At 40.5% G+C, this 27176-nt stretch overlaps 2 protein-coding genes across 4 annotated transcripts; one reads left to right on the forward strand and one right to left on the reverse strand.

Moving 5' to 3' along the window:
* Window positions 1–516: 516 nt before the first annotated feature.
* Window positions 517–27119, reverse strand: ift140 (intraflagellar transport 140 homolog (Chlamydomonas)). 2 transcript variants are annotated; one of them, XM_044178549.1, is made up of 30 exons: window positions 26956–27119; window positions 26290–26453; window positions 25956–26177; window positions 25549–25670; window positions 25270–25400; window positions 24538–24713; window positions 24313–24404; window positions 24125–24231; window positions 23769–23908; window positions 23420–23623; window positions 23205–23277; window positions 22938–23029; window positions 22618–22745; window positions 22342–22459; window positions 22037–22158; window positions 21810–21945; window positions 21477–21608; window positions 20591–20835; window positions 5693–5870; window positions 4929–5119; window positions 4722–4817; window positions 4464–4596; window positions 3937–4080; window positions 3676–3804; window positions 3322–3504; window positions 3015–3218; window positions 2592–2804; window positions 2088–2254; window positions 1802–1943; window positions 517–1687 (listed from the first exon to the last, which is right to left on the reverse strand). In XM_044178549.1, exons 2-30 carry the CDS (start codon window positions 26434–26436, stop codon window positions 1508–1510), a joined length of 4347 nt encoding a protein of 1448 aa, XP_044034484.1. In that variant the 5' UTR covers window positions 26437–26453; window positions 26956–27119; the 3' UTR covers window positions 517–1507. The 2 variants fall into 2 exon arrangements, with proteins under 2 accessions (XP_044034484.1, XP_044034485.1); XM_044178550.1 differs by lacking the exon at window positions 26956–27119 and adding an exon at window positions 26635–26813.
* tmem204 (transmembrane protein 204) lies at window positions 5931–15738 on the forward strand. 2 transcript variants are annotated; one of them, XM_044178554.1, is made up of 3 exons: window positions 5931–8005; window positions 8952–9102; window positions 14318–15738. In XM_044178554.1, the coding sequence occupies exons 1-3, from the start codon at window positions 7790–7792 to the stop codon at window positions 14560–14562; spliced, it is 612 nt and encodes a 203-aa protein (XP_044034489.1). In that variant the 5' UTR covers window positions 5931–7789; the 3' UTR covers window positions 14563–15738. The 2 variants fall into 2 exon arrangements, with proteins under 2 accessions (XP_044034489.1, XP_044034488.1); XM_044178553.1 differs by having other exon boundaries at window positions 6256–8005; window positions 8947–9102.
* Window positions 27120–27176: the final 57 nt, after the last annotated feature.

Below are 27176 nucleotides of genomic sequence, written 5' to 3' on the forward strand. Positions count from 1 at the left end.
TTGTATCATAAAAACTACACTGTATGGGAATCTCTAAGAGCTATTATTGCTTAAATGTGATTTAGCAGTTTACTTTGTAAGCCAGAAAAACAACAAGGCCTCCTCCACCTACATACTATGTATTCGGGTCACTGCTTCTCACAGGGGCCCAAGGTTGGTAAATGTCATTGACAGCAACGCCATCTTGTGACTACAGTTGGGATACCGGCTTCTTCTGACTTGGCAAAATGACTTTTATTTGTTTAGGAAACGACTAAATCCCATCGGGATTAATAGGCAATAGGGTCACTGTATGCTCATTGTAAATCAGTGGTAACAATAACTTTATGTTATGGTTAAATAATGTGTATTGTCTGACCTGGCAGTCAGCTAATTCAAGTTAACATGTTTGGAGAACTAAATTTAGCAATTTTAGTCAGCTTCACTAGTCTGTGTTTGTTTCTTTTACATTTTATTACAGGCCTATGAATATGAATAACGCTACTGATATAGAACCTTTAAGGCCATACAGTGCAATTTAATTTAAAAAATGTTTTATTATAGTAACTTTACAATGTATAGGAACAATGCATTGTAATGTAAAACACATTCATTCACAATATCATGTGCTAAGTAGAAATTGACTCACACGTTATCAAAAATAGCTGGAAAATGCTTTACAGAGATATAACTTTTGACACTGAGATGATAAATACATTTACCACATCAATTGAATATAAAAAAATACATTGTACCAAATGCATGTAAAACACATAATCAGATCTGGGGATACACCTATGACAAACAGCAAATTCAGAGCCAAACCTAGATATAAAATTCAGCTCAAAGGCAATAATCTGTATTCATCAATATGTACCATTCTGCACAAAAAACAGCTGTAAAATTAATCCAGGATTGAAGGTAGAATAGAAGAGCTGCATTAAATAATTAAACTTTTTATACTCTTTTGCAGATCATAGATCTAGTGTATCTCTGAATGCACTCCTCATTAGATTGAAAAATTGTTTAAATATATGCGAACATGAACATTAACATATCAAAGCTGTAAAATAAGAGCCTCCATTGTTGATTCCTTCACTTGGTCCTCAGTCACACTGGAAATTTGCACTTTAATGTCTTGCAGGTCAGAATATTGTTTTTTGAGGTAGGAGACATCTTCTCAGCTCAACTGTCTTAATGAGTGTGGAAGATTTTAAATAACCTCATGTGGTCTTGGTGTAGCCTTCTCTCCCCCGTCTCTACTGTCTTCGTTCCACAGTCCTCGTCCACTGTGTGATAATCAAGTGCCTTCGATTGCAACCAATTTTACCAGTGTGACTTCTGTTGGTAACTGTGACACATCTCATGTTGAACAAACTGCACAGTCGTTCCCAGTTTGAGAAAGTGCAGACTCTTGCATATTCATGCGCTTAAAAATGCAGATTTTTCACACACATTAATAAAGAATCCAAATCTATCAAAATATATCATATTGTTTAGCAAAATAAAAATCATCAGTGAGACTTATTTAAGATACATTTAAGTCCTCCTCCACTTCATCCTCCTCCTTCACACTGTGCCTGCGGTCACCACGATCCATGGGTACACCCATCTCTTTTTGCAGGGCCTCTAGGCTGGCCTGGCTCACATAGTACCTAACATTCTGCGATGGCAAAAGCTTCTGGAGCTCCTCCAGCTTATGGTAGGCCTGGAGAAGAACAATGGAAAGAAGATAAAGAGCTGAGTGTTTGTCCAAGGGCTTTTCTTTTTACCAAAGTGTCATTTCACCTGATAAAAAAAGCTATAAATAAACGATAGTCACCACTTGGAAGTTGCCTTGCTGACAGTGGTGCTCCACCAGGAAACCAAATGCATCTCCAATCCTGACAGCAGGGTCCAACTCTGGCTCCTCCAGCAAGGCTTCACATAACCGCACCGCCTCACCAGCATCCTCCACATACAACCTGCAGATAAAGGACAAAAGCTCAGAACCTCAGATGAAGATCACAGCCAGACAATAACAAAACCCCCCATAAAAAATGTCTGTTTCAGAAGGAAAAAAGACTTTTCAAGATACAAAAGAGAACACATACGAGTTATATTCTTACCTGCGTGCATGGACAAACTTCTTGATTAGGGTGATTTTACGCTGCATGTCAGCCAGTCTTACTTCCTGTTGCCTAGTTGAAGAGTCCTTTGCTTTTGAGAGGCACTTGAAAGCCTCAGTCAAAGCATCGAGAGCCTTTTCATAGTTCTGGTAATCATCAATCTCCACCTTAACAATGGTCAACAAGAGGAAACTTGTTTACTAAGTATTCAACTTAATATCTTTTCTCATTATATTTTCTCGTTATATCTCATTATTTTTCAACATTTTTGTCTCAGTTCCAAGATCACTGCAACAAAAATAATACCACAGCAAACATACACTGTTATTTGAAAAATGTATTTTGCCTGGATAAACCAGAAGTAGAATTTCTATGTTAAAACTTAGATGTTTTACATTTCTCCCACAGAACACGCTTGTTGTTATTTAAGGCTACTGCCCTAAATTTAACAGACTTCTTCCAAAATGCTTATTGTCAGATATGTTGTATGGCGTATTGCTCTACCTGAGCACAGGCTTCATAGAAGCCAGCAAGCAGGTCCGGTGCCCTGCCTTTAGTGTAGAAACCAATGATCGTCTTCAAGATCTCTGGATTTTTCCGCCAGTCCAGAGACTGGAGGTAATTGGCAGCCATGATGAAAAGCTCCTTCTGACGAGAAACATTTGCAAAGAATACTATTTTCTCCGTGTCGCCCGACTTGAGGAGTGCCCTCATGGCCTGTTTGAAAAAGATACATTAAAACATTTTTAAGGTTTAATACTGTCATATTTTAACTTGCATGTGAATGTATTTGTGTGTGTCTGTATTGCATGACATCAGGCTGACAGGCCAGAGGGAGTAATCCTGTGTCCTCTCACCCAGATATCTGCAAAATGTTCTAAGCTTGCAGAGAATCCATATAGTGTTTAATACACACCACAGTATTACCTTGAGCTTGTTGCCTGCTTGTGTGTATTTCTTGGTGGCCAGGTGGTAATTGCCCTGACGCATGCAGCAGTCAGCTATCCTCTCCAGCAGCTCCTTTCTGGACTGTTCAGACAAGTCTTTTGAATCAGTTACAGTCATTCTCTCTGCCAGCTCCTCTGTGATGGTCAAGTTCTGGGTCACACACAACTCCAGGGCTTGATGGTACTTTGTTCATATAAAGATGAAAAGGCACACACACATACAGTTAAATACGCACATATGAACTGATGTTTCCATGTATAGGTGATGATGTGTCACAAACGGGTACCTTCTTGGCTGCTACCAGTAACTCCACAGCCTTATCATACTGGGAATGTGTGATAAAGAAGTCAGAGCAGCGTGCCAGGACGGCTGGGTCAGAGCTCTCGTTCAGATCCTCAGCGATCAATTGAAGCGCGGAGAACTGTTGAGTGGCGAAGGCCAACTCCAGAGCTTTGGAGACGTAACCAGCCTACAGTGGAGAAATTAGTAAAATAACATACTGCTGAAGCAAAAATTTCCCTGATCAGCAATGCTCAGTTTAAATACATGGTGCAATATTGCCCCCTTGTGGAATCATTTAGAATGCATCAATCTGAACATAACCGCAGCCATTAAGAAAAAGCAGACATTTGTGAGGGACCTTGTGGTAGAGTGCGACAGCTCGGTCCATATGGGTGCCTTTCTCCTCGTAGTAACAGGCGGCCTCCATCATGTCCTCTGGGTTACTGAGCAGAGCCAGGTTCATCAGCTGGTCATCCAGACCATTCTCCTGTTTAGACACAATACACACACACACCAACAACTGATTCATATTTATTGATTTATAAATACCTGTATGTTGGGTATTCACACAGATTTCTAACTAAGAATGGGCAGAAAAGTACACAGTGGAGTACTTTACCTTACAAAGTCGTATGGCATTGTTGTAGGCCTGGGCTCGCGTGTAGAAGTGGACGGCCTGTTTGATATCATCATGGCCCTCATAGTGTCTGGCCAGGTGGTATGACGCTGCCCTGTCACCTGTGTCATTGGCTATCTCAGATGCCTGGTATAATATACAAATACATACACCATCACATTTATGGACTGTACTTAAAAGTGTCTATGTTCATCTGACCAAGGCCTTTTAGTTGTCCCCTTAATTAAAGTTAAAAACAAAAGGAGAATGTGCACAACTCACTATATCAATATTATTAGTGTATGTTTATTACTGCAATACATACCTATGGGTCAAGTGCGAATAATGAGAGTTAAATCACAATGGAAGGCTGTCGTTTCAAAACAATTTACATCTATATTTGAAAGAAAGCTAATATCTCATGTACACTACCCAATATAAAAATGAGTAGAACGGTGTTCTCAAAATGTAATTGTTTTAAATAAAATCTTATAAATGTTACATGACACCCGTAATACAAACTGAGTCACCTTTTGAATGTTCCCCATGTAGCAGTGGACTCGAACCAGGGAGAGGTAATCCTGGGCACATTCATAGAAACGCAGCGCTGAATCCATGTCTGACTGGCTCTCCAGGTACTGGGCCCACCACTTATAGATGTTCCTGGAGTGATAAGATAATAGGACTGAAGTTTTAATGTAACTTAGTGCATGCATATAGCATGAGATTCATGTGATACCCACTTCAGATGACAAGGTTTTTACCGTCAAGAGAAAGTCTGGACTTACTTGTCTTTCATTTTGTTAACGTAGATCTCTAGAGATGATGTGTCATCCTGGAGCATTCTGGGCACTTCAACCCTGTGTGTGTCTGAATTCTCATAACTGTAACAAAATGGCTGACAATCACCACTGTTTCCATGGTAAATTTGCCCATAAACAGAAAGTCGCATGTACCAAAATTAACTGACATAAAACCACAACAGATTGTCTTACTATGCGAGGGCCAGGGTCCTGTCGCCCATTGACTCCAGGTATTTGGCATAATTGTAGTAAGTGGTGCGCAGATGGATGCGATCGTGGTTCTCTGCTGTTTCCAAAGCTTGCTGCCATTGGCCAGAAGCCTGGTAGAAATTGTTCAGCAGGTCATAGCGTTGACAGCACTTGTACAACTTTTCTGCATCTTCCTATTGGAAGACAGGAAAAGATTTTGGAAAGATAAATACTTTTGGTCCGGAAAGTCCCCGTTGTTCATTGTGTGGTGCAGTGCTTCACCCTAAAAAGAGGATGTGTTATTTGTGGCCAAAGGATGTGGCATTATGTTGGACTACGCATTTAGGGTTATTTATGAAGAACAGAAAAAATCCTCTGGATGGATTTTATGATCTGGAGTGAGGGGATGGCCTTTCTGTTTTTATTAATATTTTCTCTATTGCATTGTCTGTCTTGTCCGTTTTTTTCCTGTATGTTGTTTTTCTATGAATAAAAATGATGACAGAAAGCATGGCTGAATAAAAAAAGGATTGTATGTCACTAAATAAACATTTCATATCTATCATATTTTCAATTTCAAAAGTTGCAATGTAAAATTGAAGGATACCATACACACAAAAGCAGAGGAACAAACATTCCTTTATTGTCTTTAACATAATCCATAAATTTTCATAAAGAGAAAAATGGGTACAATCCATTCCACTAGCATGATAGTGAGTGTGGCATGTCTCATTGGTCATTTACACACCAATACTTGAATATCTTACCAGCATGCCGAGCTGAATGGCCAGCATTGCCACTTGGGCTTCTGGCTCAGGCTCAGCCTCCGCCTCCTTCAGTGCTTTTGCTGCCCTGGCATTTCCCATATTCCCAAGGCACACGCGTGCCACATCCAGCCGGCGGGTTTTCACACACATCCCTGCCATGTTTTCCCATACCGCTTTACTACAGAGAAAAGAGAAATGGCTTGTTTTCAAGGGTAACATGTAGCCCACTGCATTGGTATTTTATTATTCATCAGTGAAAACAGTTGTACACATTATACACATAACGTACAATTATTTACAGTTTAGTTTAGATTTATATTTTAGACCTAAAACTTTAGTATGCATGTGAAAATGGTGACAAACCTGACCCAAATATGTAAATACCCTTGGGTCTCACTGGCAAGACCTCTAGTAATGTAGTATTATTTCAACATTTATCACGATTATAACAAATGTTCACAAAAGACCTCGTGCATACAAACAATGATATAGCCAAACCATTAAATGTGTGCAGGAGTTTAACTCAAAGCAAGAGGCGTGCTTTTCTATCTCTGTCTTTCCTTTTGCCTTGCTGACGTAAATCAACCCCTCTACCCCCTTTTTTTTGCTTCAATTCCAAATGTAAGATTCCGCAGCCATCTGGTCTCTATTTGCGTCCCCTCCCTCCTGCTTGCTTTAGCAGATACAGATGTGGGCTGTTTATTAAAGTTGGGCAACAGGAAATACCCCAAATCTTTAGGGGCCCTGCTATAAGAGGGGGAATGGAGGCCAAGTGAAGAAAAAGAAAGAAAGAGTTGTAACTGTCAGCCAAAATCTTGCTCTATAAGGTCACAGAAAACCAACTCTGAAAACAAAAAGTAAGATACTTTAAAATGCTGAGCAAAATAGAGCTTGCTGCACACAGAGCGGCAAGATCTAGAGAGCCAGAAAAGGAAAGACAAGAGAAGGAACAGGTCTACATTTGGCCCCTCTTCCCATCCTCTTTTCCTCTCAGGAAATACATCCTGTTGCTGACTGACTGCGGTGGCCAATATGTTTGCTGCACACGAGAAAGAGGACTTTAGCGAACGCCCCCTGGGCTCCAGACAAAGGAATACACAACAGTGACGTCTAAGACATTCTCTCACACAAACACACACACATTTAAAGTGATCATGAAGGAGGGAGCTGTGTGTTTAAAGCTTGCTACAGTTGCGAACTGATGTCTCGGACTATGACGAACAACTCCCCCACATTTCAACTCTAACCTCAAGGATTTGCAGAAACAGTGAGCGAGGGAGAGAGGGAAAGACAGAGAGAAGCAAAAGGAGGTGTGTTAAAGGACTTCTTGTTCCAGTCAGGCAGTAGGGGCTCTTCTAGTTGAGAGCGAGTCTTGGTAAGCCTCAGTAAAGCCACTGGAAGTCAGCTCACAGCAACACTTCTCCAATCTATGCTTATTTGCATCTTTACTCTTCCGAAGGCAATGTGAAGTGGCTGAGGAGACAAGACAAGAAAAAAAGAAAGAAGAAAACAATCTACTGCCTACACAGAGAAGCCAGCTGCACACACAGAAGTCAGACCAGTGCATTAAGTAAAGCACTGAAGAAAGGAAAAGGAGAAGATAAAGTAGGGAGAAAAATCAAGCAAGGAGCGGTATCCAAGAGTCAAGCTGCAGCCAGCCGGAGCCAGTGGAATGGACCTAGGTGCCAGTTGGATTAATCCCCGCGTACCCGCAGTGCTGTCTGAGGAGGAGGGCTGAGGATCTGCTGCAATGACAACCAAGTCCTGAATGAGGATGAATGGAGATGTTCTTTAGCTAAGCCTCAAGACAACACTCTTGCCAAGTCCACCTCTGTGGGAACACTCGCTAACAGCTGGAGGAGGAGGAGGAGGAGGTGGTGGCGGAGGAGGTGGAGAGGAGCCAGGGGCCCCAGAGCACTACTGGTGCTACTGCCCCAGAGGAGAGGCAAGGGAGCAGGCAGGACACTGAGGAGGAACAGGGCTCAGAGGAGGGACACGAAGGAGGGGGAGAAGTGGCGGGCATTGGGCGTCGCATGGCCGTGCAGAGGCTAGTGGCGGCAGCGGTGGCGGTAGCCCTGCTGTCCCTAGTCCTAAACAATGTTGCAGCCTTCACCCCCAGCTGGGTCCTGCAGGCCCTGGAGGATGGACGCAAGCGGAGTGTGGGACTATGGAGGATGTGCCCCACTAGTGGGGAAAGGGACCGCAATGATTTCCAGGCGGCGAGAAGGGGGCAGGGGACACAGAGGCAGTGCGAAGGCCTGGGATGGGGCTCTGAGTATGCAGGCTACCAAGAATCCCGCAGCACCGTCAAATGTAAGTTTTTACACTAGTTTTGATTTTAAGTGCAACATAATTTTATTTATGTCTGCTTTCTAAAATAAAATGTTAATTAGCGCTTCAGAGTGTCTAATCTGTTTCTCATCATACTGGTTGACTGATTGATTGGTATGTCCAAGATGTAATAGTTCTCAACAGCAACAATCATCAGGTTGTAGAAATAAATTCTATTTTCAGGGGTCTCTGATTGGGGGCCAGAGATGATCTATATGAGGGATGACTATATGTCAAAACTCAAAACCAAAACACTCAAGTCACTGGATTAACAACAAAAAAACATCAACTTCATTTGTGCTACATCCAGAAAATTAAACCTAAATGCTTTACTTTAGGTCAGTGGCAGTCTGATGTATTAGTGTAAAACAGTAGCACACGGCAGCCAGCCAAATATTTATAGTATGTAAGTGATTTAAAAGCCAAATGCATCTTTTTGTTGGGCAATAATGTTGCTGAAATGGTTTGAGTATAAACCTTATCTGGATGAGTTTTCAGGCAGTCAGTGTTGTGGTGAATTTATGTGCTTAACTAAATTAAGCTCCATTGAGAAATTTTCATTCAAGAACAAGTCTGGGAAACTTTACTGGGCACAATGGGCAGCACTGCCTACTAATGTTAGACAAAGACGTGCCTCACCATTCATGATAAAATAGTAATCATGTCAATGTCACCTTGCTACAAATATATATATATATATATATATATATATATATATATATATATATATATATATATATATATATATATATCTCCCCTTAAGTTTCGTGTTTGCACTACAACATTCAGACATATTATCAGATTATCCTTTGGATATCAAGACCTCTGATTTCGATTCAATCTAACTTAACAAGCATATCCAATAAATGCATTTAAATCACGGTGCAGGAAAAATGACACAGCTCTTCTTCTGGTCCCTCAAGTGCAGTTTGACATGATGCGGGCATGTAATCTGATGGCGACGGTGGCCCTGACTGCCGGTCAGCTGATCTTCCTTCTAGGCCTGATGGAGCTGCCCTTCATCACACAGGAATCCCAGTGGTGGGAGGAGGCCATTGCTGCACTCTTCCAGCTAGCCAGTGAGTACTAGCGTTTCTACAACTTGTTTGCATCAGCTAAAAGACAAGTCTCAGGGAAGCACGTTTCTGATGAAATTGCTAAGTATCCTTCTATCCAACAAACTATGCACATAACATCATTCTGACGCGGAAAGAAAGAAATCCAGATGCTGCAGAGCAAAGTTCACATGCTCTCTGGTAGAATGCTAAAGAGTGGGGATAAAAATCACAGGGGGAGCTAGACTGGCTGACACTCCAACACTAAATATCAGCCTTGAGGGCAAAAACACAAAACACACTGTGAAAACATTCAGACACAAACAAGTAAAAGGCAGCACACCTCTTGCTTTGAGTTGACTCAGTGAAAATCAAATGTGGATTTTTTGAAAATGGCTGCTAGACAATATTTTTACTGAATGTAAGTCCAAATCCATGGTAAATGTAGATAATGTAGGTGAAATGTGACAATAAGTGCACAGTAGTGGAAACAATAACCGACTTAACTTACTGTACTACTATCCATCATCATTTTATTTCTCCTCGTTTTTATTTAAACATGGTTTGCTGAAACCACTGTGTTTCTGATTTTGGCAATGAGAGAAAAAAGTAAATAAACCAAATAAAACAACAGACCAGTCAAACTAAGAGAGAAGAAGATAGGGGAAACCAGAGAACAGAAAGAGGGCTATCCTCTGGATTAATTAGCATGGGACATAACTTAGTGCAGTCATGGTAACAACCCCCCTCCTCCACAACCAGCACCATCCATCCATCCCACTGTGCCACATTAAGAGTTGGCTGGTATGGCCTGTCTCAGTGCCCCTGCTGTGGAAGTGTGTTGAGTTGTGTTGCAGTGGTCACTCAGCTGGTTGGTATCACTGCGGCAGAGCGGCATGAAGGGGGTCTGCTCTGGGTCTAAATTTAGTCCTAGTCCCGAATCTATGGGCCAGAGCTCCAGCGAGCCAGGGAGCGACTGTCGGGCGCCAGGATATCCCTGCTCAGGACGAGGAAATGTCTGTGACTACCTGTTATGCAAACCCCCGAGCTGAAGAAGGAAAAAGCGGGGAGGGGGAATGGACGGGAAAGACAGTTTCGACAGGGACTGTGTGTTTGTGTGCACACTGGCAGGAGGGATTATGTGCATGCAGGTTTGTGTATGTCAGTGTGTGTGTTGTGATTGTGTGTTTATAGTGCGTTTTGGTAGAGACATGTCCTGTGTTACATACAACAGCAGGGTGAGAATAGCCTCTGTCCAGATAAGCCGGCCTAGCTTTTATGTCTGTTCACAAAATGTCCAAGAGCAATGAAAAATAAAGAATCTCCTCTTTATCGTTAGAGTCTTCAGCACGCATTGCAGCAGGGATGAGGCCTTTTATCTGAAGACCTTGGTGAGAGGATTGAGACCCACCCAACATTACAGTATTTAACCAATATTAGACAACACCACCAGCCAAACCCCAGTGACCAAGAACTCGTCTCAACAAAGCGTGAGACAATGGCAAAATAAACAGATTTCACATCCCATAAATCATTACCACCAACATGGGTGGTGGACATTTATAGCTGTTTTGATAATGTGGTCAATGATTATCTATAAGACAATGTTCACAAATGTGGGCATTAGTAACAATAGTGACAAGCAAAAAGTAACAAACAGTACACAACTTTTCCCCCTGACATCTAAAAATAGTAATGCTTTCTGTCTTCCAATTTTACTCTCTTGCCGTATATGGTCAACAACGCTGCTGAGTAATACGATGACATGTATCTTGGCAAATGGGATGTTCCCACCCAAAAACAGAATACTCAGGAGAATATTAATCAACAGAGGCTAACATATGTGGACAATCTGAGTTGAATGAGGGGAAATAAGTCTTCATTATGCTGCTATGCTTGTCAAATATTAACATATTATATATATATTAATATATTTAACTTTCTTATCATTTGGGAGTTTCAATAAAATATATACCCAGGTAAGAATAGTTTGACAAAACAATCCCAACTCAAGGTCCATTTACTAGCATTTTTCCCAGGGCTTTCAACCATATCAGACAGTTTTCATCAGCAGATGGAGCTGAGTTTTCATGGACACAGTAGTTTGGTAGTTTATTGTAGGTTTTTTTTAAGGTTGAGAATGACCCGTTGAAAATCTAGAGCCAAAATGATTAGTGAGTTATTCAACTAAGTGAGACACAATGCTAGCATGGCTAATAACAATGCCAGCTTATCACATTTGAGGATTTGCTGTTTTCTTTGTCTTTGTCTGATAGTAAACTGAATATATAAACATTTTTGAGGTTTTGGACTGTTGGTCAGACAAAACAAGCAATATGATCTTAGGCTTTAGGAAATTAAATGGGTAAATTTTTTACTATTTAAACAATGAATTGATTAATAGAGAAAATAATTGTCAGAATTATCAATAATTAAAGTTAGTTAGTTGTCTTGAATAAGCAAAAAGAATTAAAAGTCTGAAAATAAAGGCTGCAAAAATACATAAATACTGGCTTTCCTTTACCAAATTCATATTCAAATAAAAGGGATCCTTTCGAGTACAGACAGGCTTTAACCATTCAGTAATCCATTCCCCATTCCTACTTTAGACCTCCCCCACTGAGTCAGTGAATAGACTTCAGCTCTGAATGAATGGAGATATTTTTACCCATCACCCTTTCTCAGGAATGTTTTCATTTTCAGACGTGCCAAAATGCTCAGCTATTGCAAGCAGACTGTGGAATAACAATATCCAGTTCCATTCAGTGATATCTCAGCAGTGTTGGCAGGTCCAGGCTGAAAGTGCTATATTTGTTGTTTCACCCCTGGAGACAACTCTGGAATGTGTTTTCTGAATGGACAGAGCTCTAACATATCAAAAGTCATGACTGCATGTCCCTCTGTGTTTAACATTTCTTTTGATTTTGAGGAATTGCAACAGCGGGGCTTAATTCAGATCTGGCTCATGAAGGAGTCAAACTTTTCCCAGAAGTCTGTGGCTCAAGAGATTCCTGGTAACGGAGTGATAAAGAGAAAGAGAAAGAAATCCAGGCAGTGTAATCACTCTAATCAATTCTGTGCCTTTTAAGAATAAACCAAGACTATATTAACTGGAAGGAAAACAAACCAGATAAATGAATTTCCAAGACCTGTCCTTAAGATAAGACTTGTTTAGATTTTCTCTGTGACAGATCATGTCAAATGTCCAGAAAATATATTAACCTTGAAGCTTAGGGTGTGGAGGGGAGGGAAGGAAGGAAAGATGGAAAGAGGAAGAAGGGGAAGGAAGTTTGAGAGATAAGTGTGTGCCAAAAAAAGAGGTTCACACAGCCCACTCTGGCTAGAACCTGGACAGGAGATTATTCATTTTCTTGGATAAGGAGTCATACAGGTTAAACATGAACAGATTGAGCAAACAGTTGCATTCTTACAAGTACACACGGTGGTAGACACGCAATGATACAGACACAATGATCCACATCCTCATTTAAAACAATGAAAGCCATCTTACTGTAGAGGTAGAGAAAGAAATACAAATAAACTCCCCCCTTGGTGCCAATGACTGCTTCAGGAAACTGACTGATTCATATCCTAAAGCACCAACGTCCCTATTTCCAGTGATTATTTTTGGTCCCTGTATTCATACCACTGTGGATCGGGCAAGTTTTCAGACATGTATTATTGTTGAACTATTGGATGGCTCCAGACCACACTTGAATGCAGAAAATGAGTAATCTATTGGGGGGGTACTTGAATTGCATTGATTGATGTGGGCTTTCATACGCACCACTAATGGTAAAGAATGTGGAAGGGTGTAGGCTATGGAGACAGTGAATAACTGTCCACTGTAGATAATGTCGATAAAACAAAGTAAAGATCAAAGAAACAGCATGGAACTGAAGGCCATGGCTTTTTACCTTGGCATGCAAACAGGAGTTCCTCATTACGGGAGTTACTGTGAATCAAAGAAATCAGGAGATAAAACATCTCAAAGGCTTTTCCGAGCATATATTCATGCTCTGATATTTTTACTTTATTGAGAACTTTGATCTTGAGATCTCAGAAGTTCTTCCTTGGAGGAAACAGATTTCCAATTTCAAAGGCCTCACACAGAGCGCCCGCTGAACTGTGAAATACAAGGCTACCGGGATGGATGTCGCATGTGGGATTTCAAAAAGCCACTCAGACCTTTAGGTCACGCATTCTGTTAAATTACTGTACCATTAAACCGTGGCTTTCCGAAAAGCCAAAAAATACTAAACTATAAATTGTAAAATACATACATACCTATTCACAGAAAAGAAAATGTTTTTTTCCTTGCTCTGCCAAAGAATCCCTGAAGAATATTTTCTTTTCTGTGACTAGTTTTTAGCCACATTAGCGGCGTGGCTCCATGGATGACAATGTTGGTCTGTCTGTCAGTTGGTTGGTCCACCACTTTAGTCCAGACCGAAATATCTCAACAGCTATTAGATGGATTGCTATAGAATTTGTACAGACACTCATGATCCCCAGAGGATGAATCCTACTATTTTTGATAATGCACTGACTTTTCATCTACCATCACCATGAGGTAAATGTTTTTGTTTTGAGTGAAATGTCTGAACAGCTACTGGATGGACTGCCATGAAATTAGGTCACCCTCAGGATGAATTGTAATAACTTTGGTGATCCCTTAACTTTTTGTCTAGTGCCACTATAAGCTCAACATTTTAATTTGTCCAATACTTTGGTTTGTGACCAAATATTGGCAAACTAATTACACTGACTTTCTGTTTAGTGCTAATTAGCGAACGTTAGCATGCTAATCTAAGATTGTGAACATGGTAAAACATTACGTGCTTAAAATCAGCATGTAAGCATTGCCATTGTCATTGTGAGCATGTTAGCATGCTGATGTGACCATTTAACTCAAAGCACTAGCATGGCTATAGACACTTATTCTTGCTTCATTCTCAAGAGTACTGGACATTCCCTGGACATATTACATGTGAAACAGATTACACTGTTTATATTTGTCAGCTCCCAGTAATTGTATTAATATTAAACAGACCAATGCCCATTTGTCTAAATGTGAAACATGACACTGCTTAACAACATAGCATTCAGAAAAAAACTCAAATTGCTAAACGTTCAATAATATTGAAGTGGAACCTCACTTCACAATGACATGTTGCTAAATGAGGATGGCAGTGCGTTTTCACTGATCGAAGCCTTTTCTCTCCGTGCTCTTGTACAGGTTTGGTGCTGGTGATTGGACTTGTGACCTTCTACAGGATCGGGCCCTACACACACCTGTCCTACTCCTGCTACTTGGATATAGCTGCTTGCCTGCTGGCCACGATGGCTGCGGCCATGCTCATCTGGAACATTTTACATCGCCGTGATGACTGCCTTGCACCTCGAGTTATAATCATCAGTCGCTCACTGGCATCACCTTTCCACCCACGTCTAGACAATGACTATGTAGAGTCGCCTTGTTGAGCCATGTGACACAAGCCAATAAGGCATAATAGATTACACTGACAATGCTGTGTTCTCAAAATATTCATGTTTTACTCCAGCTAAGAGCCTCCAATGTGACTCTCAAGAGAAGATGACATTCCTGTAGCTCTACAACAGCTGGACTAACATGTACCTGCAATTGTAAAACTCTATATTTCGCAACTTCTCCCACCATAAACAAAGATATCAGAATTATTTTGCTGCTTAGTGCACAAAAGTCACAGATTTAACTAAAATTTCTGTATAAAGCAGCACTAAACTTACAAACATATTCAATACTGTATGATGTTTCATTTATTCATGCTTGGGTGAGCTAATTGGTGGCTAAATTTGGACTAGGACTGCCTTGTATGAAACATCCTGCTTATGAAAAGATCAAGCTGGAACTTGACCTATTTTGTTATATGTGCACTTATTAAATGGCCTCATGCATAATTATGAATTGGAAATTATGAAAGATGTTGAAAATGTAATACCAGAATACCTCATATTTGTTTTCATCCATTTAAAGCTTATTACAGTCTTGATACATATTAATATTAATGATATATGTTGCAAGTAAGTAGGTAAACTAACAAGGTAAAAGCAGAAGAGTCAGTCAACCTCAAACTTTTTGATTGGTCTTACTCAAATCATGGACAATATTTTATTTTAAAACAGCCAATGAAAAGGTAATATTTTGATCAAATAATATCAAACATGTACCTACTGAAAGGCATGAGGGAATATTCTCACTCATGAGTTATTGCCACATAACTAAAAAAAAAAAAAAAAAAAAGAACAAATGATCTGCCAATCAACGTATGTGAATTGATTTGGATTTTTTAAGCAGTATTTAGTAAATTGATGATAACAAATGTTTTGGCGATGTACTGCATTTTGAAATGACACACACTGAGTGACACATTTCAAGTTTTCATGATGCTTTCCATATGAAACTCTGCTTGCTTGTGGTACATAATGTATACTTAAATTAATATAATATAGGTGTATAAAGAATAGTGCTATCATTAGTAGTAGTATTATTGTGACCATATCATACTTGTGCACACAACTCCAGGCTATCTGTGGGTCTTCCGCATTGCCAAACATAGGGGCACATTAAAATAATAATATATCATATAAATTCAATAAATTTATTGGTAAATATTCAAACACAGTGGTTGTTGTTGTTGCTGCTGTTTTGGTGTCCAACACCACACCTGACAAATGGACAACACAGAGCTTCATTAAACACATTTTTAAAAGTTAGATATAACATGTATTTTTCAACCATATATCACAGCATTCTTCAGCACGCTGAATTTGCTCAGGTGTCATCACATGACCTAAGTACAGTACTAAATGCAGAACTTCTAATAATAACAGATGACCGTATATATCTTTGCTGAAGAGGGCTGTGAGATATGGTTGAAAGCTCAAGAAAAAGCTATTGTAGTAAGTGAGCATGGAGGTCAAGAATGAACCTCCATGCTTAACCTTTAAGATTTATTAAGACTGTTAAGAATTAAAGAATAAATTAAGAATGGATTGTTATTTGATCTGTAAGTTTAGAGTTACAACATACAGTATAAAGAAGTTGAGAGAGTATGAGGAAAAAGTGCTACAAATACTGTATATTGCTTTGGGTGTTGTGTGCTACAGCCATTGGTGGAACAAGTATTCTGATCAGACAGTGTAGTCCCTCATTCGTCCAGGAGTGTTCTATCGTAGAAAAGGTTTCAGTCGTAGTCATCTGGACACTGTTTTCAGAATCAAGACGTTTCGGCTCCCATCCGGAAGTCATTCTCAATTGTGAAAAATGGTCCGGGAACTCAGAAATTTAAGCTACTCTGTGTTACTTAAGCCCTGCCCTCAGGAAGGAGTCTTCGAAACGTCTTGATTCTGAAAACAGTGTCCAAATGACTACGACTGAAACCTTTTCTAAGTATTCAGATCCTTTACTTAAGTAAAAGTAGCAATACCACACTGTGAAAATACTCCACTACAAGTAAAAGTCCTACATTCAAAGTATTATCAGCATAATTTACTAAGTACTAAGATACTAAGTATCAAAAGTAAACATACTCAGTATGGAGATACCATCCAATACCATGACAAATACCATGATATAAAGCGAACAATGACATAACAAGTAATGTACTTAACGTAAGCTAGGTTGTGGGTTAGCAAACTGTTGCTACAGTTGCTGCTGCGAACCTAACAGCCGGATAGGACGAGTTGAAGTGTTGTGTTGTGTGGCTCAGCCCGAGCCACTTTGTTTATTTCCCATTTATAGAGCCAGGGCTGTGTACAAACACCAAGTTTTTTTTCAGCGCACACACAGAACGAACAGCTAGCGGACCGTGAGGAGATATTCGCTGAATTTGACAAAAGATGTGTATTGGATTAGAATTGCATACCCCACCTTTAAATAGTTTATTTATCTTAAGAAGTAGGAGAATTTTCTCAACCCATAAAGGAAATTTTAATTCAAAATCACCAAATTTGGAGATACGTGATTTTTATGGACAGGAAGGGTATGAAAAGTTGTAATCTGAGAAACTACTAAAGCTACTAGTAACTAAAGCTGTCAGACAAATGCAGTGGAGTAAAAAGTACAATATTTGCCTCTGAGATATAGTGGGGTAGAAGTATAAAGATGCATAAAATGTAAATACTCAAGTAAAATACAAGTACCTCGAATTTGTACTTAGGTACAGTACTTGAGTAAATGTACTTAGTTGCATTCCACCACTGGCTACATATATTGAACCCAAAGAAACTATGTTCAATGTGATATATTTCAACAGTTACATCTCAGCAATGCAACTCCAAAACACTAAGACACCAAAAATTAATTATCACAGTGTAGTGAGTGAGAAGAGTGCACTGGTAGAATGATTTTAAATTCCAACACTGCCATCATTATAAGAAAACTGACCCAAACCTGTCAGGTGAAAGATGATAAAACACTCTGTATCTTCACTACTCTGTGAAGATAAATATCTACATTTTCTACAATTCAAATTCTAATGTTTGCTTCAGCGAACAATGCTACTAGTTTCTTTGAAGAATGACAGACTAATAGTGGAGAAGAACTGTAACGGTTTCATGCAGTGAATTACATACTTTCCAATGACAAATGACAAACTGAGAGCATGAGCCACAGCCAATTATAATGACTACAACATCATTCATCAGTCTCTGCTTCACCCCTGAACACTTCCTCCGGTGTTTTTGTTCCTGATGGAACGGGGGAGTTTTGCTTTTAAATAGCAAATGCAGTGGCAAAAAGACAGTAAGAGAAGGCTTATATTCATATGGGCAGATAACCCTGCAGCATGTCACCTAAAGTCAAGGACAACATGAATGAGAGGAAGTAGCACAGTCTGGACTGAATAAAGACATTCCAGACTTTCATACTGAGAATATCTGCTTTGGAAGTGAATTATAACTTTCATAATTTGATTCAGACCATGCATGGACGAGGCTGAGTAAAGCCCCAGTAAGGTAGAGGATTTTGTTGTTCACACAAACATGTAGCTCGCCTACATGTCTGTGATTTGGATGAACTGACCCTTTAACATACAGTGTTGTGAAAAAGTGTTTGCCCCCTTCCTGATTTCTTCTTTTTTTTTGCATGTTTGTCACACTTAAATGTTTCAGATTATCAAACAAATTTAAATATTAGTCAGAGATAACACACGTAAACACAAAATGCAGTTTTTAAACGAAAGTTGTTTTTATTAAGGGGAAAACAAAATCCAAGCCTAACCGTTTCTGAAAAGTTACATTTCTGTCCACAGAGTAATTTAAAATACTCTGTGGACTGATGAGACAAAAGTTGAACTTTTTGGAAGGTTTGTGTCCCATTAAATCTGGTGTAAAAGTAACACCGCATTTCAGAAAAAGATCTTACCAGCAGTAAAATATGGTGGTGGTAGTGTGATCGTCTGGGGCTGTTTTGCTGCTTCAGGACGTGGAAGACTTGCTGTGACAATTGGAACCATGAATTCTGCTGTCTACCAAAAACTCCTGAAGGAGGATGTTCGGCCATCTGTTTGTGACCTCAAGCTAAAGCGAACTTGGGTTCTGCAGCAGGACAATGATCCAAAACACACCAGCAAGTCCACCTCTGAATGGCTGAAGAAGAACAAAATGCAGACTTTGGAGTGGCCTAGTCAAAGTCCTGCCCTGAATCCTATTGAGATGCTGTGGCATGACCTTAAAGAGGCAGTTCATGCTCGAAAACCCTCCAATGTGGCTGAATTACAAAGATGAGTAGGCCAAAATTCCTCCACAGTGCTGTAAAAGACTCATTGCAAGTTATTGCAAATGCTTGATTGCAGTTGCTGCTGCTAAGGGTGGCCCAACCAGTTATTAGGTTTAGGGGGCAATCACTTTTTCACACAGGGCCATGTAGGTTTGGATTTTGTTTTCCCTTAATAATAACAACCTTCGTTTAAAAACTGCATTTTGTGTTTACTTGTGTTATCTCTGACTAATATTTAAATTTGTTTGATGATCTGAAACATTTAAGTGTGACAAACATGCAAAAAAAATAAGAAATCAGGAAGGGTGCAAACACTTTTTCACACCACTGTACGTGTTTGAAATGGGTGTATCATCTTCAGTGTCTCCAACGGATATTTCATTATATGACCTCAAATACATGTACTATATAAAATAAACTTGACTTCTGGATCGCGCGCCAGTCTCTGACTTAAGTATGAGAACCTCTGTCAATTTAAAGATCTGCACCATAGAGACAAGTCCCAGAAGGTACAGGTTACCGCTGCAGGAAATGCATATTCCTGTGGGTGGAGATATGCGGGAATCGAACACAATACCAATCTTTTGAAAAAAAAAAGGAAAAAAGAAGCAGCAGTAAAAATAGCCATCAATGAGGAACTTAGTAAAGCTGTCATCATACCTATTAAACTCTTTATCCGGCCAGTGGGATATGCTATTTTCCCATTTGGGTAATGTTTGTACGTGCAAAAGCAACACTACAGCAGAATTCAGACAGTGCCCTGAATCACGTATTCTGCTAAAGATAATATCAGATCTTTGCTGAAATCACATATACATTGCACACACACACACAAACAAACAGGAACGGACACACACATCCTTTTAGTGACCTGATTCAATGTTTGCAAGAATGGAAAGGGCACTCCTTTTGGACCAAACTGGCAGGGGGACCCTAATGTCTGTGCGTGTGTGTGTGTTTGAGTCACAGTGTGTTTAGAAAAGTACATCCCCTCAGAACACACCCGCACACTAACAGAAACAGTCACATATATACACACTGAAGAGTTCCTTCCCTGAGCACAGACACAGAAAAAGTCCTTAATCATGTCCTGTGTTTAAAATTCTATTTCATGTACTGACATAAACAAATAAAAGTTATGCTCTGGTGGATCTGATTTTATTATAGCATCACGGTATGATACACAAACTGCTGAGGTTAGTTTTATATATTATTAAATTCTGCATATACATTATTTAAAACATACTAGCCTTTACATAGACAAATAGTGGTGTGTCATTTTTTCCCCACTGACCTGTCAAGTACCTGTTTTGTTCTTTCTTTCTTTTCTCAGGAATAAGAGAAAAAGAAAATAATAAAATAAGCTGTGTTTAGTGCCTTGATCAGCTGTCAGACTTAAAGAGAGTATATCAAAGTTAAGGTTACAAAACTATTGTGGTAGTTTCCCTCCATGTTGACCTCAACAGTCAAAGGTGCTGAATGAAATGAGGGTGAAGAGTGGCAACAATGCCCCATTCTCAATGCAAGTCTAAAGCAATTAATTACAGCTCTCCCACTACAAACCATTGTAGAGAATTCTGAGAAGAGTCAAGGCTGTAGCAACAATGCTGTCCCTGTGGCCTTTGATTAGCCTTTGAACTAAAGCTCGTGTGGAAAGGACTGCTGGGAGAGGTGATGACAGCGATCAAACAGGGGGATGTGCCCACAGCAGGCATGTCTCCTCCTGATGGTATGCCCATATTGATGCCTTACCTCTTGATGAGCTTGATAGACTTGAAGGCTTCGTCCATATCGCCGATGGTCAGGTAGAAGCTGAAGTTGAGCATGGCGTCACGGGTGGCCTTCTCACAGTTCTCCAGGCCCACAAAGTCTCTGAGAGCTCGTCTGGTCACCATATGGGGGAACTGGGCAGCTGACCCCTTTGATGGCTGTGTCTGGTGTGGAGGTGCTGACATTGTGGCTGAAATCTCTGCTAACACCGGATCTCTCTCACCGGGCTGAGGAGGGGTAGATCAGGTAGGAAAACATAGTGTTAAGACCGGTAAACATGTGATTCACAGCCAGTAATGAACATAGCATGTTGTGAGGTATGATCATTATTGTAAAACAAATGTAAAATGCAAAATCCTGGGGAAAACATGGGCTTGGGGAATGGATAAGAGGCACAGCAAACCAAACAACAACAAAGGATCACAGAACTAATCTATTCATCAAGACAAGGTGGATGGGAACTGGACACAGCATAGTGACATCTAGATATTTCAGGGATGCACTTGTGCTGCTGATCTTGGAGAGCCAATACTTAAATACTTAAATGCAGCACAAGGCAGACACGATCACAGTTGTTGGAAGTTGGGAGTCAAGAATACTGAAGCTTTTTGAACGATCCGTAGGGGACAGACACTTACTTCTGGTCGAAAGACACCCCCCCTCCGAAATAATAGCTGGGGTGTGTAAGACCAAAGACAGAGTTTCACATAAGAATAGCGATGGGAGCGAACAAAAACACAAGGAATATGTTCAAGTAAACTCGTGATTTGAAACAGCCAGCCAGAGAAACCCCACATGCTGTATGAGAACTACCCCCCTCCCCCGAAGAAACAACACACAAGCAGAACAGAGTGTTCTCTGTCCTCACCTTGCAGCTGAAATAATAGTAGGGCACATCCAGAGCGAGGAGCGCCTGCAGGCCTGAAGGTTTAGGGTAGCAGTCCTGTAGGAGGAGCCCATGCTCCTGCGTACAGAAAAGTGTCACTACCGACACGTCCACCTGAGCAGAAGGAAGACAACACACTGTCAAACTACTTTAAATGTGCTTTACGTTTATTACAATTTTATAACAAGTAATCACATGCTGACTGCTGGTCTTAGATAAATGCTTGAATCAACATATTTATGCCTTTTTGGTTCTCAAAACGGCTGTATAATAGCATGAGTAGCACCAGTCTCAATGTTAAGGAGCAGTCTCTACCGTATCGAAGAAACTAGTTGATGAGGATTCAGAGCTGATCGGCACTGTCTCACAAACAAAAAGACGAGGTTCACTCTCATCCCAGAAGTGAGATACAGGGCAGCGACCGCTGAGCTCTGTCTCCTGGAACTGCTGCCTGAAACACAGAACACACATGTACAGTATAAGATAACCAGAGGAGAAAACTCTACATCGGCAGAATACAAGTCAAAAACAACGTCAGTTACCTTTCACTTTCTTCTGACTGTGAGATACCACTTGACGGTCTGCCAATGAAGAAGTCAAAGTGCGTCACAGTGTCCATGTCAACATCATAAAAGTACACTTTGTGATCAGGTCGGCCATTAACCTGAGAGGAAGAGTTACATTCAGTTAAGAGAAATATTCACATGAAATGGTCGCATTTTAAGATACTGAAAGTAAGCATAAAATACTTGTGTCTTTTACAATAAATATCAGAATCAGCTCTCAAAAACACATATTGAACAGCTTTTAAGAAAGTAGAGGGTGACTGTTATGTTTGTCCATTCACCTGAGAGATTAGGATGCTGACTTGGCTGGCATTGGTGTTGCATTTGACTGACCTCAGGGCTCCCAGATTGGCAATCTGGTCAGCCAGGTTCTTAGCACTGCAGTGAGCTTTGGCATCTCTATAAAGACATACAGTGAGACTGGCAGTACAAAGTACTTTGAACATAGAAATTGTCAATGAACAGAAATTTACAATACATGGAAAGTTAGCTGGCTTTCTTTTTACTACTTTACTACTCTTAAGGAAGTGATACAAACATCCACATTAACATTATACCTTCGGGAGAGGTCAAAGACTCTAATGTGTGCTGTGTCTGTGCCTACCACCAGGTAAGACTGACACACACTGAGTAGTACAGGGTTGCCCTCTGCCTTGGAGAAGGTCAGCAGTTGCTTCACGGTGCCCTAAATAAAAGAGAGGAAAAAAGATGGTTCAACAATGAACCAAATTTATGGTGACAAATACCACTTGCCTGTGTGCATATGCTCAAAACAACAACACCCAGTTTGTGTTCAGAAAATACAGGCTCAAAAATTTATTGCGTCACTGTATTTAAGTGAATACTGGATAGTAGGTTCCAGGGCGGGACAAGAGACCTGCGGTGTGCGAATCTGGACCCTGTTAGGTTCCACAGTGTAGAGGTTCTCGCCATTTACAGCTACTACATGGGAGTCACAAGGAAACGATCCTGGGAAATCAGCAAGAAGGGGAGGTGGAGAAAGAACGTTTAGAGAAATGGAGGAAAAACGCATACGTTTACAAATGAAGGCAGGGATGAAGGACAGGAATCAATGCAGTTTCTAAAATGTCACATCTATAAAATGTTGTTTGGTCTGTTAGGTGGGCTTTTGCTTGTGTTGTACCTGTATTGCGAAGAACTGTCCCTGAAAGCTCATACACAGTGACCTGCTTGCCACTCCAGACAGTCACTGAATCCTGTTGGTATGACAACACACATCCAGTTACCATGATATCAATTTCATTATTATCTTCATGGGCAAACCTTTGTAGAGCATTTTTTCTTAAGTACAGAGAAATATCAATTCTACAATTTCCCTGCTCTCAACTCCACATTTACCTTGGTAACACACACTCCCTTGATGTGTATGTCAGACTGCAGAGCAAGGTGCGCTCCTGTGGTGAACTGAGTGATGCTGAGCTGGGTTGGGGTGAGCTGCACCGCTGCCACCTGCTGGCTGAAGTGGACTGACATCACATGCTCACACAGGATCAGCACTGTGTTCAAATTGTTGGCCGCCAGCAGATTCAGGCTAGAGCCCCACTGAAATGGAAAGTCTGAGTAAACTTTCATAGTAGAATACTATATGTATGTTGACAAAAAATCATTTTTATGTTATTGCATTTTACATAACTAATTGTTAATTTGCTAATATCACATTTTGTAAAAATGCTGGTCCAGATAGTACCTGTAGCTGAATGACATTTCCTTCTATTTCTGTGGGTGTTTGTAGCTTCCACTGGGCCTTGGTATCACCTCTGCTGCCTGGCTGCACCACCATCCTCCACATTGCTATGCGTCCATGGCTGGTACCAGCTGCCAAGATTTCTGGGGAGGACGCAACATTATACAAAAACAACGGGGCTTTGAAACAAGTCTGCACACCACTTGTAGTTATCAAGGGGACTGATTACATATAATCAGTCAACTCAAGGTTTGAGAATGTGATGAAATAAAGCATCTTGAAACTACCAAATCCACAGGAATGTGAAGAAAAAACAGCACTTTACTGTCCAAACTATGGGACAAATAGTTTGCAGTTACCTTTTCCTGCACAGTATGAAACACAGTTGATCATCTCTCCTCTCTCAAACCCCAGAGTCTCGTCAAGAGCCAAAACATAGTTGTCATCTCGCTCCAGGTCCCACAGCCTAAAAAATAAGAGACAGATATTGAAGTTGTGAAAATGTGAATGCAGCGTATGTGTGTACAAAAAGTATGTGTAAACTGACCTGATAACCTGTTCCCCTGTTGCTGTGATGAGGAGGCCGTTCTCTGTCCAGAAAATATCTACATTCTGCCCGGTCTTGCTACTCAACTTAACCTGTGTACGAAAAAAAAACAATTCCTCTCACTGGGACCTTTACAGTGATCTACCAGTACAAACATAACCCATTAAAATACCATGGTCTTCAACAGATTAAAAATAAAATGTATCTTTGATGACTTTAGTATACCTTCATAAATTCCTGGGCTCCTCCCTCAGGTCCAAGAGTGTACTGTGACAACATCAGGGTTTCTGTGATCACAGCAAGTGCCTCTCTTTTCTCAAGGTAGAACAGTTTCTTGATTGCGCCCTCCACATTGAGAAGTATGCTTGTCTTACAATGCTCATCCACACTGTGGACCTTACCTATTACAAGGTACATAGGGGTAAAGATTAAAAAAGTGATATATTAAAAGTACATATCTATTGCCACATAGCACAAAATTACTGGGCTTTTCAATGTAAGTAGAAAGTGACATGTTTTTGAGCTTTTTTCTTTTATAATTTGTGGAAAAACTGCCAAATTGGTCTAAATAATTTTCTCTTGGAAGTCTGGATGAAATAATATTCATTAAGTTTGTTAGATTCTCTCTCAACTCTCTCTAGATTCCTTTCGGCCTATATTGTTTTAGAAGTACTCTTCCCACTCTCTTTTTTTAAACTGCTCAGCAATGGAGCGCAGTCCTACAAGCAAGTAACCAGCATGGTAAGTCATACTCTCAAGCCATAAAATTTTTTTATGGAGATTGTGAGCTGTCTCAGAGAATGGTCATTGATGAAAATCATTGGTTACCAAAAGAGATTGTAAACGTCATGAGCTACACGATGTGGCTTTAAGAAAACATACTCACGGTGGTACAAAAACACATTAAAACAGGATTTTACTTAAAATGCTACACACAACAAAAAGACAAACTTTTACCATCTGCAGTGCTGACGTAGAATGCGAGTCCCTCCTGTGGGCCCATCCTGAGAGGTGCACCCTTCCAGCTGAACATGTCTAGAGCACTCTCATCTCCACTCACTGATGCCCGGGCTAGCATTGCCACATCGCTGTAACATATGTTACATCCTACTATTAGCAACACAGCATTCAGATCAAGAGGGCATAGTGATATCACAATGTTTTCAATATTATCTCACTGCCAATGACTTAAAAAGAAGAATAACTAACTCGGAGCATTGCATCCTGTTTACTTACTCCCCAGGTGAGGCCGGTCTGAAGATGCAGCAAGTTAGAGGTTTGTTGTATTCATGCTTCACAAGATGGTTTCCTTGAAGTCTCCCTCTAGCATCTACCTTCCATACTGCTAGCGCTCCAGTCTGTCATTAAATAATTACACTATATTTATGTGGTTCAATAAGAAGAAATTGGAAGTTTCAAATTGCATCTGTGCACGCAATTCATCCACTTTATGCCTTGATTACCCTGCTAGGGCTTGTGCCAAATGCCATGTTGGTAATCCATCTTTGGTCCAAGTATTTCCAGAAAAACATGCATATTTATCATGTATGCGATGCTATGAATGAGTCAGTATCAGTATGTTGATATGACATGTACATTATGCGCAAGAGTGTCTGTGTATACAGTCCTTGCAACACACTTACCTGATCACCAGTTACCAAGCGGCTGCCAGAGCTACTCCACTCCAGCAGTGTGATGCAGGCTGTATGTGTGCTGGGAAGGACTGTTTGATCTCCAGAGGGGTGTGTTAGCAGCACTACCTCTCCATTCTCCCAGCCTAGAGCCAACACTGGCTTTGTGGGATGCCAGCGCAGCACTGTGGGATGGTGAGGACGTTCAAAATGACAGCTCTCCACATATTCTCCCTGTATATGGACATAACATTTACAGTGAATATATAATAAATTGGTCTTTCTTTCTTTCTTTCTTTCTTTCTTTCTTTCTGTGTCAGTGTTCCTCTGCAAAGCCAGAGTTTACCTGCTGCAAGTAGAGGTCTACATTGCTTCCAGTGGTGGGGCTGCTTGAGGCCACAGCCAGTATAGGAAGAGCCGAGTGCCAGGTCAACTGAGAGGGCACACCACTGCTTTCAGGGGCCTCAATTCGGTGGTCAAAATACACCGTCATGTCCCCAGTGCTCCTCTCTAGATAAGAGAGAAGAAACAGCGGATGGGAACCTCCAATAATATATATGGGTATTCATGGTGCATTCTTTGATTTGATTTTGACTTGGATTTGTTGTGCAGCTTAATGTCCCTTTCCCAGCTACTTAGCAGTCTGGCTAATTCGTGTTATAAAAGCTCGGTATTCACTAACGTTAGTTACCTCTAGAACGTACCCTCAAATAGCATGCAATGATTACAAATGTATAATTTCACTTTACATGTAACGTTAGTTGACTTAAGCTAACTAGTTCACTGATTGGTACAGATAAACAGTGTATACTTTAACTGAGCTATTGATTCACCATAATAGTTAGCACTATCAGCTACCATTAACGTTACTAGCGTTGTGTGACATGATTAAGTTAGCTTTAGCTGCTAAGATTAGCTAAGCTAGATAAGCTAGCCAAAGTTAGCATTCATTGCTGGTCCTCTTTACTGTAGAATAAAGTTAACCGTTCTGTTTAAGTAGCTGAAGACCAACCTCACTGTCGTTTGCTTCGGGTTAATGCCGACTTAGTTGTTTAGTCCCGAAACAACTTAAAACATCGACCGTAACTTCCAGTGTTGTTTAGCCTCCTGTGTGATCAGAAAGCGTCTCTTCCAGTTGCCCCTGACAACCTCGAAGGCTGGACAGGGGGAGTTACGGAAAACAACGAACATAACCCGAGGTGTTGTTGAAGGTGGTGTTAAATTGATAGCAGT

The sequence above is a fragment of the Siniperca chuatsi genome, linkage group LG20, assembly GCF_020085105.1.
Source record: "Siniperca chuatsi isolate FFG_IHB_CAS linkage group LG20, ASM2008510v1, whole genome shotgun sequence".
NCBI lineage: Eukaryota > Metazoa > Chordata > Actinopteri > Centrarchiformes > Sinipercidae > Siniperca > Siniperca chuatsi.

What these genes read in the sequence shown, in the direction of transcription:
- ift140 (XM_044178549.1), bottom strand. Translation starts at nt 26,436, where the DNA reads ATGACGGTGTATTTTGACCACCGAATTGAGGCCCCTGAAAGCAGTGGT. An exon ending in AGGGAGTGTGTGTTACCAAG is followed by an intron (nt 23,278 to 23,419) that starts GTAAATGTGGAG and finishes TCATACCAACAG; the next exon opens with GATTCAGTGACTGTCTGGAG. An exon ending in AAGCAGGCAACAAGCTCAAG is followed by an intron (nt 2,805 to 3,014) that starts GTAATACTGTGG and finishes TTTTTCAAACAG; the next exon opens with GCCATGAGGGCACTCCTCAA.
- tmem204 (XM_044178553.1), top strand. Translation starts at nt 7,726, where the DNA reads ATGGCCGTGCAGAGGCTAGTGGCGGCAGCGGTGGCGGTAGCCCTGCTG. An exon ending in ATCCCGCAGCACCGTCAAAT is followed by an intron (nt 8,006 to 8,946) that starts GTAAGTTTTTAC and finishes TGGTCCCTCAAG; the next exon opens with TGCAGTTTGACATGATGCGG. An exon ending in TGCACTCTTCCAGCTAGCCA is followed by an intron (nt 9,103 to 14,317) that starts GTGAGTACTAGC and finishes GCTCTTGTACAG; the next exon opens with GTTTGGTGCTGGTGATTGGA.